General features: G+C 37.4%; 1 protein-coding gene across 1 annotated transcript; it reads left to right on the forward strand.

The window, feature by feature from the left end:
- The first annotated feature begins 385 nt into the window (after positions 1-385).
- On the forward strand, positions 386-13,720 carry LOC137405726 (intraflagellar transport protein 81 homolog). The gene is made up of 15 exons (XM_068092094.1): positions 386-445; positions 836-999; positions 1,892-1,989; positions 4,935-5,115; positions 5,441-5,563; positions 5,906-6,049; positions 6,748-6,832; positions 7,446-7,609; positions 8,344-8,439; positions 8,539-8,685; positions 10,289-10,501; positions 12,049-12,174; positions 12,505-12,621; positions 12,890-13,047; positions 13,229-13,720. The coding sequence occupies exons 2-15, from the start codon at positions 856-858 to the stop codon at positions 13,458-13,460; spliced, it is 2,028 nt and encodes a 675-aa protein (XP_067948195.1). The 5' UTR covers positions 386-445; positions 836-855; the 3' UTR covers positions 13,461-13,720.
- Positions 13,721-18,649: the final 4,929 nt, after the last annotated feature.

Consider the following 18,649-nt stretch of genomic DNA (forward strand, 5'->3'; position numbering starts at 1 on the left):
AATTGATTAAAAACAAACCTTATACTGTTTTTACACTGTTTAGTCTACTTCACCCTTTTTGACAAGTTCGAAAATTCACAAATTCTCAATGTGTAAAATCGGCAATTCTGTCGGCAAAGTTTTTTGTTAAAGGGACATTTCTGTAGTCTAGCATTCCGTTGCTTGGATTTCTCTTCACATACTGCATTTTTTTATCGTCAAAGATTCGGGTAGCTCAAGGTTTGTCGCAGCAGTCGTCTATAAACACCAAAGTTATCGTTGTAATCTTGTTGTTGAAGTCTTAATAATCTTCTTCAATATTTCTACTTTTATTAGTAGAAGCATGTGATCACACTAAATATAACCTTAGTTTTAGCTTCCAAGAAGTTTGTCGTATTGAAAGTGGCAGAGTTACACATGCTACAGTGATGCAACACAAACGTGCACACCATTAACATTTATAGCGGTAATATTTTGGCAGTATTACTTAATTAATTCTACTATTTGGAAAATCATTGTGGAATTAAGTAATTATTAAATACCCTTGGATACTACCACGTGCTGACTTTCATTGTCTGGAGTTGTTTGAAGAAGTCAGAAGAAAACAACTGAAAAGGAAAGTTGTTTTTGACTTCATTAAAATATTTTGGCTGTATTAGTTTTTTTACTCAATTGTAATCTGGCCTACAAATTAGGTAATGTGCTGTCTAGTTTCTACTATTATGTAGATGGCATGATTGAAAACAGATTGCTTGGGAATCTTTGCTTGTATGTTTAATTTTACAAGTTTTGCATTTCTTTGACATAATCATTAAAATATTTTGTTTAGAATAAAACAAAAACTTGTTTACTTTAGGTAGCACGGTCTGAAGAAACATGAGCGAACAGCTTAAGTACATTGTTCAAGCACTGAACAAACCTCCGTTTAGCAAAAGCTACAACCTAATCAGCTTTGATGGATTGGATCAAATACAGCTTCTACAAGCTCTCAATGATGTCTGTGCAGCTATAGAATCAAAGGTAATCTGTCAGCATATAAGCTTAAGTGTAGTTTATTTATTTTTGGATCGCAATAATTATAGGAAATGAACTAAAACTCATGATTTTAATTAGTACTTACATAGTTAACTTTGAGAACGACAGATATCCCTGTCAATATGCTCTGTGTTTACAAAAAATGTGCAAATAGCTCAGATCAAAAGTCACTCCAGCATGGGTGGAAAGTGATTCAAGCAAATTGGTGGGGCTTTGATTTTTTAAATTCAATAAACCCAAAGATATTGTGATAGACATCTCCTCAGGCTATAGAATAGGGAGGGGAGGTCTTCTATTGGTGCATATATTAAAATGACTTTTTAGTGCGCATGAAGGTTTACAGTTATGTACATACCGTAAGTTTTAATCAAGTATAATATATGACTCTGTGCTCTGAAAAACCAGCTGAGCCAAGTCTGTGCCCTCGCTCAAGCTTGTTGCATTTCAGCTGTTTTCAGTTTGTCCTCTTGTACTGCAAGTTAGCTGTATTGCACATTCACCCATTGTTGTACTCACATCAATAGGTTGCCAAATCTCACTGCTGGTGCATTGCACCAGTTGATATCATCTAAGGCCTACCCAACCCAAACCCTCTCACACAGCCCAGCAAGTTTAGCTATTGTTATGACTACAATGGTAGCCTGTGCACAAGCTTTCAGGTCTCTGAATTCATCATGGCAGTCCAAGACTCTGGTGCTTATGGTAGCAAATCAATGTAGCTAATCAGTATATTACACCCAATCACGTATTAGAGAGCACAGCACAGAGTTGTGCCCTCTCTTTAGAAAGAGCTGATAACTACTGCACACAAAGAAGAACCGATTTACATGGCAAGTAGTTTTTTCCACTACAACATTGCTGCATCATATGATTTCAGCCATCAATAGACATTCGAGAGGAGGCAGTCGAGCAAACAGCCCTACGATTGTTCACATTCATGAGAGTGTTGAAGTTTCAGCCACTCAACAATGACCTGTGAGTTAATTAAGTATTCTTCTACTCATTACTGCTTATAACTACTCATTCCCGCTTATAACTACTCATTACCGCTTATAACAACTCATCACTGCTTATAACTACTCATTACCACTTATAACTACTCATTACTGATTATAACTACTCATTACCGCTTATAACTACTCATTACTTCTTATAACTACTCATTACTGCTTATAACTACTCATTACTTCTTATAACTACTCATTACTGCTTATAACTACTCATTACCGCTTATAACTACTCATTACTGATTATAACTACTCATTACCGCTTATAACTACTCATTACTTCTTATAACTACTCATTACCGCTTATAACTACTCATTACTGATTATAACTACTCATTACCGCTTATAATTACTCATTACCGCTTATAACTACTCATTACTGCGTATAACTACTCATTACCGCTTATAACTACTCATTACTGCTTATAACTACTCATTACCGCTTATAACTACTCATTACTGATTATAACTACTCATCACCGCTTATAACTACTCATTACTTCTTATAACTACTCATTACTGCTTATAACTACTCATTACCGCTTATAACTACTCATTACTGCTTATAACTACTCATTACCGCTTATAACTACTCATTACTGATTATAACTACTCATTACCGCTTATAACTACTCATTACTTCTTATAACTACTCATTACTGCTTATAACTACTCATCACCGCTTATAACTACTCATTACTGATTATAACTACTCATTACCGCTTATAACTACTCATTACTGATTATAACTACTCATTACCGCTTATAACTACTCATTACTGATTATAACTACTCATCACCGCTTATAACTACTCATTACCGCTTATAACTACTCATTACTGATTATAACTACTCATTACTGCTTATAACTACTCATTACTGATTATAACTACTCATTACCGCTTATAACTACTCATCACCGCTTATAACTACTCATTACCGCTTATAACTACTCATCACTGCTTATAACTACTCATTACCGCTTATAACTACTCATTACAGCTTATAACTACTCATCACCGCTTATAACTACTCATTACTGCTTATAACTACTCATTACCGCTTATAACTACTCATCACCGCTTATAACTACTCATTACTGATTATAACTACTCATTACCGCTTATAACTACTCATTACTTCTTATAACTACTCATTACTGCTTATAACTACTCATCACCGCTTATAACTACTCATTACTGATTATAACTACTCATTACCGCTTATAACTACTCATTACTGATTATAACTACTCATTACCGCTTATAACTACTCATTACTGATTATAACTACTCATCACTGCTTATAACTACTCATTACCGCTTATAACTACTCATTACTGATTATAACTACTCATTACCGCTTATAACTACTCATTACTTCTTATAACTACTCATTACTGCTTATAACTACTCATCACCGCTTATAACTACTCATTACTGATTATAACTACTCATTACCGCTTATAACTACTCATTACTGATTATAACTACTCATTACCGCTTATAACTACTCATTACTTCTTATAACTACTCATTACTTCTTATAACTACTCATTACTGCTTATAACTACTCATTACCGCTTATAACTACTCATTACTTCTTATAACTACTCATTACTTCTTATAACTACTCATTACTGCTTATAACTACTCATTACTGCTTATAACATGTGTGATCAAACATATTTGTGTTTTACATGAAACTTTCATGTTTCAAGCCATTTATCTTTAAGATAGGAACAAAATATTTGCTTTACTAGATTCAATGTCACTATTGTATAGGTACTGAGGCTATCAAATCACTCATAATTTGATTGATGGCCATGTTTCTCAAATAAGGTGTGCATCTTTGTTTCTCACTGCCTATACACGAACATATGTCCATGTTTACTCCTCGTGTGGTTTCTCACTGCCTATACACGAACATATGTCCATGTTTACTCCTCGTGTGGTTTCTCACTGCCTATACACGAACATATGTCCATGTTTACTCCTCGTGTGGTTTCTCACTGCCTATACACGAACATATGTCCATGTTTACTCCTCGTGTGGTTTCTCACTGCCTATACACGAACATATGTCCATGTTTACTCCTCGTGTGGTTTCTCACTGCCTATACACAAACATATGTCCATGTTTACTCCTCGTGTGGTTTCTCACTGCCTATACACGAACATATGTCCATGTTTACTCCTCGTGTGGTTTCTCACTGCCTATACACGAACATATGTCCATGTTTACTCCTCGTGTGGTTTCTCACTGCCTATACACGAACATATGTCCATGTTTACTCCTCGTGTGGTTTCTCACTGCCTATACACGAACATATGTCCATGTTTACTCCTCGTGTGGTTTCTCACTGCCTATACACAAACATATGTCCATGTTTACTCCTCGTGTGGTTTCTCACTGCCTATACACGAACATATGTCCATGTTTACTCCTCGTGTGGTTTCTCACTGCCTATACACGAACATATGTCCATGTTTACTCCTCGTGTGGTTTCTCACTGCCTATACACGAACATATGTCCATGTTTACTCCTCGTGTGGTTTCTCACTGCCTATACACGAACATATGTCCATGTTTACTCCTCGTGTGGTTTCTCACTGCCTATACACGAACATATGTCCATGTTTACTCCTTGTGTCGGTTTCTCACTGCCTATACACGAACATATGTCCATGTTTACTCCTCGTGTGGTTTCTCACTGCCTATACACGAACATATGTCCATGTTTACTCCTCGTGTGGTTTCTCACTGCCTATACACGAACATATGTCCATGTTTACTCCTCGTGTGGTTTCTCACTGCCTATACACGAACATATGTCCATGTTTACTCCTCGTGTGGTTTCTCACTGCCTATACACGAACATATGTCCATGTTTACTTCTCGTGTCGGTTGTCAGAGGAGCCTTCAAGCAAGCCCTGGTAACCGGAGACAAGCCCCACATATATACTGCCATTGAATGGCTGCTTCAGCGAAAAGATGACCTGAAGAAGCGTGCATATCTCGCTAGATTTCTAGTTAAAGTAGAAGTACCTGCAGACATACTCAATGATGATGCTGTTAACGACCTCTTCAATCAGGTACTACATGTATATCAGAATAAAGGAAGAAACATACTTGTATTATTGGTAGTCACACCAATTTTAATTTTTATGGTCCAAAATGGTAGCAGAAACTGCCATTTTTGTAAAATAGAGAAGCTGAATGTTTTTTGTAGAGAACAAAAATCAATTATCACAACTTTAAAAGGTTTTTTCAGACGAACCTTAGTTTTGCTATTTATTTTATCCTGTGTCTGTATGTATATAGTACACATGTATATATAGTCTGTATGTATATAGTACACATGTATATATAGTCTGTATGTATATAGTACACATGTATATATAGTCTGTATGTATATAGTACACAGCTTGCATAGAGGAATTTAAGGAGGCACACAAACAGAGCGAAGATGCAAGAAACAGCGGCTTCAGCACGGTTGAAATAAAGAAAGACATAGCATCCATGGAGGCTGAGAAGGAGCAGGTATGACTATCAAAGCTAAACTTGCTCTACACTCACTAACTTGTTCATCTCTGCTGATTTGCGACACTAAGTTTGCTAGCCGTCATGTCTAATGTGCCACTGTTAAATACATGAGGGCCTGTCACGTCTCTTGTGCCGTACGTACTTGGTGAAATCATGAGTTAACACTACGTTGTTAAACTGTGAGCTAGGAAAGTTTTTAGAGGTCTACTAGCTGTAGTAACGCTGTCATCAGATGACGTAAGGTTGCTAAAATGTACCTAGGTCGTTACTTTCTGTTACTCACTTTGCTGTATTTAACATGACTGATTTGACTAGCAACTCGATCCGCCGATATTGCAGATAGAGAAGAGGATAGATAAACTCAAACGAAAGGTCGACAGCAATCCTAACAGCGCTGCCATGATAACTGTGGCAAGAAATCTTAGGATGGAAAAAGACAGAGAAAGTAAAATCTCTCAGCAGCGCATGGACTTGAGAAATGCTGTGAGTAACAGTACTCGGAGAGGTTTGAAGGATATATTTAGGGTGTTCTGAAAAATGAGTCATACAGAGGTCTGCAAGAGTGTTGCCCTTTTGAATTATTCCATATTTTCTTAACTTCCTCCAGCGACATGTAGTTAATTGTGAAATGTAGTACTCGAGCTATTAATCAGTTGCCTTCAAATCCAAGGCTAAAACCCTCTAGCTCCTTTGAACCACGGGTACTACGACAGTGCATCTGCTTGCAAGTGACCATCAGCACAAATTATAAATAACAAACATTGTTGTGATGCATTAATAAGAAAACCAACTTTACCGATAAAAATATATACACATATACTTTAAGCTTTGGCTCCCTGTTCCATTTTGATGATAGAACTGTGTAAACAAACAAATTATACTGAAACGCTGTTTTATTTCATAGTCAGAATCGAAAGAAATTAAAAGCAACCAAGTGTTTACAATAACAAAAGTGGCATACACAAATTTGTACAACAAAGGACAAATCTCTTTTTATTCTGCGCGAGGGCATTGGCTGTTTTTCACGCAAAAATCTACTAAAAATATTGTGAGTTATTTACTCATGAACCACAGGGTATCGCAACTCCAAATGACTCAATTTTTTAATTATTGCTTTAGTGAATACTTTATAGCGCAAGTTCACAGATCACTTGCTTATAATTGGTACATGTATTTGTTAGATTGTGCAAGGTGAGCAGAGGATCCACAGGCTACAGGAGAAATTAAGGGACCTGAGGCAGGCTAGTGTCGGTGCGACTCCCGAGGGTGCGTTTTGTTAATATAGGTATTCAATAGGTGGAAAGTGTTGAGTGTATAAGAGGCACATACATATGCTTTTAACACTGCATGAAAAATACTTGCTTGTAAGCTAGTGATTTTGCTGGCTAACTCAGCCATGTACCCATGACTAGGATGACAAAGTTGCTGGATAGTGTGTTTAATGTTTGAACATACGTGTTAGACTAGAGTGAAATGATGCAGTACAGTTTGCTTGCTGATGCCTTATCTGAAAAAAATAAAACTATTTTTTTGTTGTTTTCCAAAGTAGCAATATTTGTGCATAATAACTAGTGTCCTGCATTCTATTTCTATCAGATACCTAACTATATCTATATATAACTATATCAGATACCTAATTGTGATACCGAACGGGTGAAAGACTGAGGATAGCTTTACATTGTTGTTGAAAAATCGAAATTGCCAAAATGCTAGACACTAATAATATTCCTTTTAAAATTTGAGTTATTTTCATATTAGTGCAAGTTTCTAAATTTTATGTACATATTTAATGCAATGATAACACATGCAAGATATGATTACTGAGATATGATAAAAATCGGTTCAGTAGCATAATTATATAAAATACGTTTGTTTGCAGGTCTGTTCCATAAGCTCGAAGAGGAAGTGAAGATCAACACTTACATGGTGAATGAGAAGATCCCTAAAGAACTTCAATCAAAAAAGAAATACGTGCAGGATCTTCAAAAGGTTGTCACTGAGCCAGCTATGGGGCAAACTGACCTTGACGAACTCAATGGTCAGGTAAGTCACCAAATATTTAATAGTGCCAAGGTGTGTATACGCTTATATCTGGGCATGTGTCTATGACTACAGGTGTATATAATAGTGCCAAGGTGTGTATATAATAGTGACAAGGTGTGTATACACTTTGTCTGGGCATGTGTCTATGACGACAAGTGTATTTAATACTGTCCAGGTGTGTATATGCTTATATATGGGCATGTGCCTATGACTACAAGTGTATCTAATAGTGCCAAGGTGTGTATACGCTTATATGTGGGCATGTGTCTATGACTACAAGTGTATCTAATAGTGCCAAGGTGTGTATACGCTTTGTCTGGGCATGTGTCTATGACTAGTGTATCTATCACTCATATATATATACACATATGTATATATACTGATGAATTTCTGACGTTGCACGAGCAATAAAAAGTATTTTTACACAGAAATTCTTTTTTCAATTAACATATACAACATTTACCAACTTAACTTTTAAATGGAAGTGTTGGATTATTTCTGTGCATGCAATAAGTTTAATTAAGTTTATGCAATATATAATCAAGTGTGCTCTATGTCCATCCAACATGGTCCATCTTCTACGGTTTTCACTTTGATACCTTTGACATAACAGAAAGACTTCTCACCCACATGCCATCCGACTCACCGGATTTTTGCCACGCTGTGCTGTTATACTTCTCATCTATTGTTTGTTGTGTACCTTGTACACACGTGAGCATTCCACTTGTCGGCAGGTTGCTACACTAAACTCTGAGCTCAATCAGCTGTATGAGAAAAGAATGAAAAATGGAGACCCATTGGATGACAAGCTCACGGTGTTCCGTCAGCAGGTAAATTAACCCTAATGATGCCTTGTATATCTTAATCATTTCATTTTAATTGTGTAAAATACTATGCACCTACCCAATTCTACTTCAACCATCTAACAGGCCCAAATAGTCAGCAGGAAAAAGGAAGCTGCCGCTGAAGCTGTCAGCGAAGCAAGAAATGAGCTTGTATCACTGAAGCTTGAGCTTGAAGAGAAGCAGACACAGTTGCGAGACAGCGAGGGACAGGGTATGCTCAAGGGTGATGAAGTGAGTAGTACACAGTGAGGGACAAGGTATGATCAAGGGTGATGAAGTGAGTAGTACACAGTGAGGGACAGGGTATGCTCAAGGGTGATGAAGCGAGTAGTACACAGTGAGGGACAGGGTATGATCAAGGGTGATGAAGCGAGTAGTACTCAGTGAGGGACAGGGTATGCTCAAGGGTGATGAAGTGAGTAGTACACAGTGAGGGACAGGGTATGCTCAAGGGTGATGAAGTGAGTAGTACACAGTGAGGGCCAGGGTATGATCAAGGGTGATGAAGTGAGTAGTACACAGTGAGGGACAGGGTATGCTCAAGGGTGATGAAGCGAGTAGTACACAGTGAGGGACAGGGTATGATCAAAGGTGATGAAGCGAGTAGTACTCAGTGAGGGACAGGGTATGCTCAAGGGTGATGAAGTGAGTAGTACACAGTGAGGGACAGGGTATGCTCAAGGGTGATGAAGTGAGTAGTACACAGTGAGGGACAGGGTATGATCAAGGGTGATGAAGCGAGTAGTACTCAGTGAGGGACAGGGTATGCTCAAGGGTGATGAAGTGAGTAGTACACAGTGAGGGACAGGGTATGCTCAAGAGTGATGAAGTGAGTAGTACACAGTGAGGGACAGGGTATGCTCAAGGGTGATGAAGTGAGTAGTACACAGTGAGGGACAGGGTATGCTCAAGGGTGATGAAGTGAGTAGTACACAGTGAGGGCCAGGGTATGATCAAGGGTGATGAAATGAGTAGTACACAGTGAGGGACAGGGTATGCTCAAGGGTGATGAAGCGAGTAGTACACAGTGAGGGACAGGGTATGATCAAGGGTGATGAAGCGAGTAGTACTCAGTGAGGGACAGGGTATGCTCAAGGGTGATGAAGTGAGTAGTACACAGTGAGGGACAGGGTATGCTCAAGGGTGATGAAGCGAGTAGTACACAGTGAGGGACAGGGTATGCTCAAGGGTGATGAAGTGAGTAGTACACAGTGAGGGACAGGGTATGATCAAGGGTGATGAAGCGAGTAGTACTCGGTGAGGGACAGGGTATGCTCAAGGGTGATGAAGTAAGCAGTACACAGTGAGGGACAGGGTATGCTCAAGGGTGATGAAGTGAGTAGTACACAGTGAGGGACAGGGTATGCTCAAGGGTGATGAAGTGAGTAGTACACAGTGAGAGACAGGGTATGATCAAGGGTGATGAAGTGAGTAGTACACAGTGAGGGACAGGGTATGCTCAAGGGTGATGAAGTGAGTAGTACACAGTGAGAGACAGGGTATGATCAAGGGTGATGAAGTGAGTAGTACACAGTGAGGGACAGGGTATGATCAAGGGTGACGAAGTGAGTAGTACACAGCGAGGGACAGGGTATGCTCAAGGATGATGAAGTGAGTAGTACACAGTGAGGGACAGGGTATGCTCGGGGTGATTATGCAGCCCGTAGGTTGGTTGGAACAAATCTGGAAACCAGTTTTGGAGTTTTATTGTTTTGTTCCGCTTGTAACCCCTGCTTCAATAAAGATATTATTTCTCGACAGTTATTTGACATTCAAAATTGTGAGTACTTGCCGGCGATATTTCCAATACAATTCTATTCGCTCTTCTACGCAGTTTCGTGCCTATGTGAATAGACTGAGAAGCAAGTCAACCATCTACAAAAAACGAAGGCAGGTGTTGCAAGACTTGCGAGCTGAGTCAGGAGTTGTTTCTCGTACAATGGAGATTCTCAAGAGCAGAGACAGCCATATCAACCAACACCTAGAAGCTCTGGAGGCGAAGAAAGGTGTTTCAGGCTACAGAGATACTCAAGAGGAGCTTGAGAAGGTGTTATATCCCTTTAATGAAATGACCATGCTGTGTTTATCACATTGGCAATCTGATATTATCATTATTTACTTGAGCTGCTTGGCTCCATTATTACCATTACTGCCCTAATAATAATTTATATCCATGTATGTTAGCAGTTTACAAATTGGTTTGGTTAAAAAATTGACCCATTTGTTGATTTGATTGCTTTGGGGTCTCATACATATATTAAGTTATACATGAATCATCACGTATAACACTGATGTATACAGTGTTAATAATGAAGTGCAACCACAGAACAGAAGGCGAGAGCTGTGGAGACTGGAAAAACAAACCTTCGAAGAAATTATTCTTGTAATAGCATGACACACTTTAGGTCATTACCCATTTAAGCAAGCAAACAAATACACGAGTGGTAACAAACTATACACATCGCATGTTAGATACATTCATAGACTTGCCCTCTTTATCGATGCCCACATTATCTACATGTATATATAACCTCATAGTCCATCATTTGGTATGTCCAGCTATAACTATTAAAATCTGGGAGTGAATGATCCGCTTCGTGCTGATTTTCATCTCAGAACCTCCCATTTACCAGGCGATAATCTAACCAATTGAGCTACACAAGATGCAATGGGTTCATTAGGCGATATGATTCATTATGTCGGTTAAAATACGCATAGTACTCTGCATTACGCAACATCATTAAAGCTTGCTCTCACGGCTCTTATTAGTAAGCTTAGCAATATGGATAGTAGCTTACTCAAATTAGTCATTGGCAATGAGCCAGGCTAATGGCAAGTAGCAGGCAACTACATTACCTGCCACTGTTTAAGAGGTGTTTTTTAATACTCGTACTACGCCGGGCATTCGGCTAGCTTATGTTCACAGACTTGCTTAGACAATCGTGGTTGTAAATATTTAATCACGCTTGTATATACTGTATCATATTTATATTAACATTATTTGTTGCTGTTTATTATTGAATGTCAATTATACTCGCCTATTATCACAAATCATCACTCTTTTTTGTGATTGATGAGTGATAACTGATACTGCCTTTGTACTGATATCGTATGTATCGACTCTGAAATAATATAATATTCTCGTTAGGCTGCCAACCACTGACCAATTTTGATGGTTAACCTTCATCCCAGTTAATACTAATGTCTGCGACAGAACGCATTCCTTTCAATGATGCGTAATTCAATAATTCTATGTAATACACATTCATGTGTGATACACATTACATGTAATTACTATGTATAACACTTCTACGTATTCTATACAAGTGTTATACGGTTATAATGTTTATCTCTGAGATTAGATACCATAGTAAAAGTACATATATCAGGTATTGGATAGTTAAAATACATATCTCTGATATCGAATGTCATGTATATGATTATAACGCAAATTTTTAATATAAGATATGGTACAACTGTCTTCAAACATCATATATATTTGTAGTACATATATCCGATCGATGTCAGGTATCACACAGCTATAATACATGTCTGCCAAGAATCATATACTTATAGCACATCTGTCTGATTCAGGTATCAACAGTGAAGAGTGAATTGGATGAAGTTAAAGGCAAGACATTGGAAGACATGTCAGAAATGGTACAAAAGTTCCACAAACGGATAGCTGAGAAAAAAAGTGACCTTGCTCCTATTATTAAGGTCAGCACCAAAAGCTTGATATTCACATCCTTCTTTCATATGGAGGATGAAGCTTGTATAACCATTCATGTTACACCATAGCTTTTCTCCCTAATCAGCCTAACAGATGACATCTGTCATTACAGTTGACCTGTAAAATCTAGAGGTAGGTTATCGCTGACCTACATCCATTGATCAGGAGACATTTTTCCATGTATGCAGTAATTGGAGTAAACATTAGCACTATCTAGATACTTAATCTAGCATCAGCATCGGACGGGGTGTTATGTTACATGTATACGCTGTACATGCACATATCTCTGCAATATCTTATGACTTATATGTCTGCAGGAGCTGCGTCCTCTGAGGCAGCGTCACCAGGAAGTCTCACAGCTGTATGATGCTGCTAAATCAAAGTATGATGCCGCTGCGGCTGGTTACGAAAATAGCAGGTCAAAAGTTGAAAATGTAAGTACTCAGTGTGAAAGAAATTAGTGCGTCCATACAATAGCGATTGGAAATCTTAGCCAAGGATACCCATAGGGACATGCAACACCATTCTCTAGGACTGCAGTGCTTTGTGTGATACAAATGGAAATGTAATTCAAAATAATTTAAGTTGTGTAAATTGTTAGAGATAAGCTCAATTTTATTTTAAAAGTGTAAATTTAAAATCAAGTGCTTTGTACGGATAATGAGTTTATCAATGTATATCACGTGTTATTCATGTCACCAGGAGGTGAGAAGTTACAGAGAAGAGATTGCAGCTGGAGAATCTAGACTGTTTTATCTCAACTCTATGATGAAGATCATTGAGAATCAGAACCAGAAAATAGCCAATGAGATGAAAGCTTACATGTCTTCAGACCCACAGGAGAGGAAAAAGTCATTCAGGTGAGATTTGAAATATTCCGAGTTGATATGTAAAGATCATCATACAAACAGTGGTCATTGATCACGCAGCTGGTGATCAGGTTTGTGCTTGATGATATGAAATATAAATCAACATAACTTTAATTGTGAGCCATTAAAAAAGAAATGAGAAATGTTTTACACTGAACTCGTGTTATTGCAGAGATTTATACAACAGAAAAATTCAAGAGCAGGAAACGCTAGGAAAGAATCTCAGAGAGCGTCAGAAAACGGTACGGGACAGTCATGCCCCCAACATGAAGCAAATGAAAATGTGGCAGGATGTGCTGCGATTAATGGAAACCAAGAGCCAAATGGCCACTTCAGGGGAGGCAACCTCTCACACAGAAATGCGAGGCCGGGTTCATGAAGATGAGGAAAGATTGGTTCTCTAGGCCCTCAAGTCAGAGAAAGTATCAAAGATAAAAAAGACAATCAGACTTGGATAATGGCTTATAGATTTATAAGTTAGCACCTGGATAACCGTGTGTCACTTTCACAAGATAACTGTATATATTATCTTTTCAACAATATAGTCAGCAGTGGTTAACAAATAATTTGTTGTAAATGCACTTTGTAATTTGGTTCATGAAATTTATTATGATGCTCTTCTTCGACCAAACTCATAGTATCTGAAATAAAAGTAATCGCAACTCACAAAATCTTGGTTTAAATCTTTCCAAATCTCATGAGAGATAATCTTTGCCGACTTTCTTTATTGCAATAAAAGAATTTTGGCTGAAAATGTGAGATGTAAGGGATATATAAGGGATATATAAGGGATATATAAGGGATATATAAGGGATATATAAGGGATATATAAGGGATATATAAGGGATATATAAGTATTATGTAAGAATATGAGACTTTATTTAGCTTATTAAAGTATAAAAAGATAGTTTAAGTTGATAGAAATCACACATCGCATCAATTATCACAGTCTGCGAAACGAATGACCTATTTCATTTCAGTAGTTAGCCTAGTAGCATAATCACTTTCTTACAGCTTGTCTGATAACAACCGGTACCTAAGTGTGAGAATTAGTGGATATTCAATTTAAGTTTAAAGGTAAATCGAGATGTTAGAAACTCTTCAAGTTTTTATTTTACACAACAGCTTCTATTGAAGTAGCTTAACTTTTATAAATATTGGAGACATTGTAATGCATCTTTATCATTTAGGTATTAAATTGTGGCTGCATCACAGTGTTCCACATTTACATGAAAACTTAGTAAGACTGCATCAAAGCAATCACAATAATGTTGATAAAACTAAACGGATTACTTGCTCCTTGAGGTAATACATTTGCTTAATGCATCTCCCTATTTACCGTCAACTACCATTATTTGGAAAACAACTGACAAACTGTAGTTATTGTATGATAAGTTATATTGGGTAGCTTTTAGTTGAAGCCAGCATGGTTCATAGAAAAACTTCAGCCATTTTTAAATGCATCATTGATAGACCTGCATAAAGTATCAATTGAATAGTCCTAACCATGTGGGTTTAAGCGGTGGATTAAGTATATTTGGATAGGAAACGTAGTTTCATTCCATTACTATTATAATATTAAATTGATGGAAATTTATCATTTGCAAGTTTTGCTTTTGCATCAAACCTACTTCTTCTTTAGGGAAAAAGGCAGAGTACAGTCAGCTCCTGTGAATTTTCCTTCTATGACCTCAAATCTCACACAAACCTCAAACAAAACCTACATTATCTAAACCAGCATAGGCCTACCAAGAAACCACACTTTAATATAGGTCTAAAGCGCTGACTCCAATTACAAAAAAAATGTATACCAGACTTAACGTCTTATCTGCACAAATACATCTAGCCATTATTTAGATGCAATCAGCTAAAAACTGCTCCACCTCGTGAATCAATAATTGCGAAATCAAGCCACAGCTCCCTCTTAAAACTACTGACTACAGTCATAAGAACACATTGACTAGAAACCCGTAAATGACACGGGCTAGATGAGACTTGTACAATAAGATGTTGATTTCCCCTACCCGTGCTCTATTATATACATCATATATTTAAAGCCTAAGTATTATTGCACTATATGCGGAGTTAACGCAGCAATATATTCAGAATAACAATTTTTTGTTAGAAGCAATCTATTTTATATTGTGTAAGTTGACTTATATTGTTTTGCTTATTTGTTGTAATGCTTAATCACACTACTTGTTTAGCTGGCTTACATAACAAATATGAGCATATCCCAGCCTTTGTTGCAGCATTATAACACCCTGGTGATCTAAAATTAAGACCTACAAAATATCCATTAGCACTTCAAAGCACTGGTTTCCAAAATTGTCAGCAACCTAGCTTTGACAGTCATCAGTTGCCCTCCTTAGCTGTTTATATTGAGTCTTGCACATTCTAATTAAATGCTTGGAAGAATGCGAGCATACCTGCCAACTCTCACGCATTGGGCGTGAGACTCACGCAATCACCCCAAAGAAAAACTGAAAATGCGTGAGAAATGCGTGAGATTTTTGCCCCAATTTCCATAATTTTATATATACTATCATTGATACATCAATTGCCCCAAAACCAAATCTCACGCATTGCCCCACTCTTGGGTTGGCAGTAGAGGTGGAACGAGACACGAGACGTCTCGAGTATCGACCTGTCTCGTCTCGTATCGGTCTCGTCTCGACTTAACTATTGCCAAACTCGAGACAGGAAATAGAACTAAAGCGCCTGCGCACGGTTGTTAAAACATGGCTTCTTGCGGTAGCAACAACTCCATATATTGTAATGGATTGCGGGCAACTGCCTCTAAAGTTATACCCGGTCCGTTCCTACCTGTTGCTACTGATTATGTTGGCCACTGAGTCTAATCATGTAGTCCGGACAACAGCCCTGTTATTTTTTAGTTCGGTTCTGTGTCCTTAAAACAGATACCGGACGTATCTGTTTTAATAATTAGCACCTCTCAACATGGTTTCCGCGCTGGGCTCTCCTGTGAGACTCAACTGACATCTACCATTCACTCAATTGCAAAAGCTTTGGATAGAAAAGTACCAACTCATGCTTTAATTTTAGATTTTAAAAAAGCCTTTGACAAGGTCCCTCACATGTTTTTAATTAATAAACTGAAACGCTACAATCTTAGTCCTTTTTTAGTTGACTGGATTAAACATTTTTTAACCGGGCGAACTCAAAGAGTTACGATAAAAGGGGTAAATAGTGAGAGTCGTTGTGTTACAAGTGGGGTACCCAGGGTTCTGTCTTGGGGCCTAAATTGTTTTTATTGTATATTAATGATTTGTCTGAATGTGTTGATTGTAATATTAGTTTGTTTGCGGACGACACTATAGTTTATGCCTCAATTGATAATTCCTTTACTGTTGTCGACTTTCAGAATAGCATAAACGCTGTCTTCGATTGGTCTCAGAGGTGGAAGCTAGAATTTAATATTGAAAAGTGTAAGGTGATGTGTTTTTCAGGTTCTGCATGTTCTGACGACCAGTTGCCATATTTTTTAAATGGAAGTTTGTTACAGTTTGAAACCCATTCACTATACTTGGGAGTGTGGCTATCTAGTGACCTTTCGTGGCAGTATCACATCGATTGCAAAGTTAAAAAGGCCAGTCAAATGCTAGGATTTTTAAGGAGATCTATATCTAGTGCACCTAAAGCTCTCAAACTACTTGCATATAAATCCTTTATTAGACCTATTTTGGAGTATGGATGCCAGGTGTGGGACCCGTACAAGAGATACGAGGTTGACCAGGTTGAGGCGGTTCAGAGAAAGGCTGTAAGATTTATTTGCAATGTTAAAGGTCGCGATATTAGTATAACTGGCTTAATTAAAGACATGAACCTGGATACGTTAGAGGAACGTAGAACCAACTTGCGTAAATGTTTGTTATATAAAATGATCAGAGACGCCTGTTCCGAGTCTCCAGGAGCAATATCACACAAGTTTCCTGAGCTTTTTAGTAAAAATAAAAATGAAGATCATTGTACCACTAGAAGTCAGCGTGCCTCGCAGCCCATGAATTTAACCGCAAATAACAACAAGTACCATAATAGCTTCCTTCCGAGAACTATACGAGATATGAAACTCGGAGATATATATGTCATACAATAAGCTTTTTTATTTTTTGTTTTTGAGGTTGTAATTTTAGTCTATACTTTTGATTGTACAAACTTGAGGCCTGCACAATATATTCATATGAATATCTGCAGGATCTATTTATACCGATACCGATACCGTATCTAATTACTCTTCGGATAATCCAATTTAATAAATTAGACTTTTGCGGGTAAAATGTCTGTATTTTATCGTATCGTGTCTAAACACCAACTGCCCTTCATGAAATTCGGGCCTCTCTTACGTATATACTACCAATCGCGGGTAAAACTTGCCCGGACACAGAGAAACGAACGAAAGGCCGTGTCGACCATAGTCCGTGTTCGGTTAACAATGACGTTTTATAAGCTCGATATAAGAATATACATGTGCATGTATACAGTAATTAATATAATTTCATTAGTACAATTTAAATATAATTCACATACTACAGCTAATACACAAACAAAACTTAACATTAATGAAAAGATAAGAATGAAAGTGTTATCGTGTGTTCTTTTAGTTGCGGTATTTCTTTGTAGAGCGACGGCTATCGGTTTCATTACACATTACATGTACTGAGAAGAACATTCAAGTAAGAACTATTCAATAGATGGTAAAAATATACATGTATAAAGCAATATGTTTATAATAATTATGATCAATCAAGCTCAAAATTCTTAGAATATATAACTTCGGTATTTTAGAGCTGTTTGTGTCACTTTTGTTTACAAAAACTACATGCATATCACTATTAAAATGTTGTATTTAAATCGTTTACACCAGGTGAAAATTCAATTTAAAAAGAGTTTTGTTAATTTCATATATACCAAGTAGCTAGTACTTGTGTAGTGAAATCATCACCAAATGCTCATTATTTTACTGTCTCGTGTCTCGAGTCTCGAATTTTTACAAGACAGTGTCTCGAGTCTCGTCTCGAGCTTAAAAAACCTGTCTCGTTCCACCCCTAGTTGGCAGGTCTGAATGCGAGCAGCCCCAGAAAAACACATGACAAACCAATCCATTACTAAAAATGTTATGTACTACATTTGCCTGGAGATGGTTCATGTCAAATAAACAACATATTTCTGGAGATTTTCTTAAAAGTGCATTCAATCCTGCGTGCTATTGGACTATAGGTAGTCTAGTTCTACTACCTATCTCTTTAATAAATTCAACTATCTTACTAAGCTCATTTTTCAATACAATATAAAGGCTAGCAAAGTTCTTGCTCCTAGTAGGTCACCAAAAAATCACTGCTTTAGCAAAGAAGCATCTGATTCTAACAGGTGAGTGGCCTAAGTTTGATGCAATCGATTACTACTTGCTAATCATCATACAACTAGATAATAAACATCGATGTAGTCTTACATAGTTTACATTTATTGGTAAAAAGGAGTTTACACTTTGAGCAAATAAATTCTCTGGTCTAATCTAATCTTATTGCATATCAATTATTGCCCAATAATATTTGACTGCATACCGTCTAACTGC

This window comes from Watersipora subatra, chromosome 10, assembly GCF_963576615.1.
Source record: "Watersipora subatra chromosome 10, tzWatSuba1.1, whole genome shotgun sequence".
Taxonomy (NCBI): Eukaryota; Metazoa; Bryozoa; class Gymnolaemata; order Cheilostomatida; family Watersiporidae; genus Watersipora; species Watersipora subatra.

What these genes read in the sequence shown, in the direction of transcription:
- LOC137405726 (XM_068092094.1), top strand. Translation starts at nt 856, where the DNA reads ATGAGCGAACAGCTTAAGTACATTGTTCAAGCACTGAACAAACCTCCG. An exon ending in TTGACGAACTCAATGGTCAG is followed by an intron (nt 7,610 to 8,343) that starts GTAAGTCACCAA and finishes ACTTGTCGGCAG; the next exon opens with GTTGCTACACTAAACTCTGA. An exon ending in TCACGGTGTTCCGTCAGCAG is followed by an intron (nt 8,440 to 8,538) that starts GTAAATTAACCC and finishes ACCATCTAACAG; the next exon opens with GCCCAAATAGTCAGCAGGAA.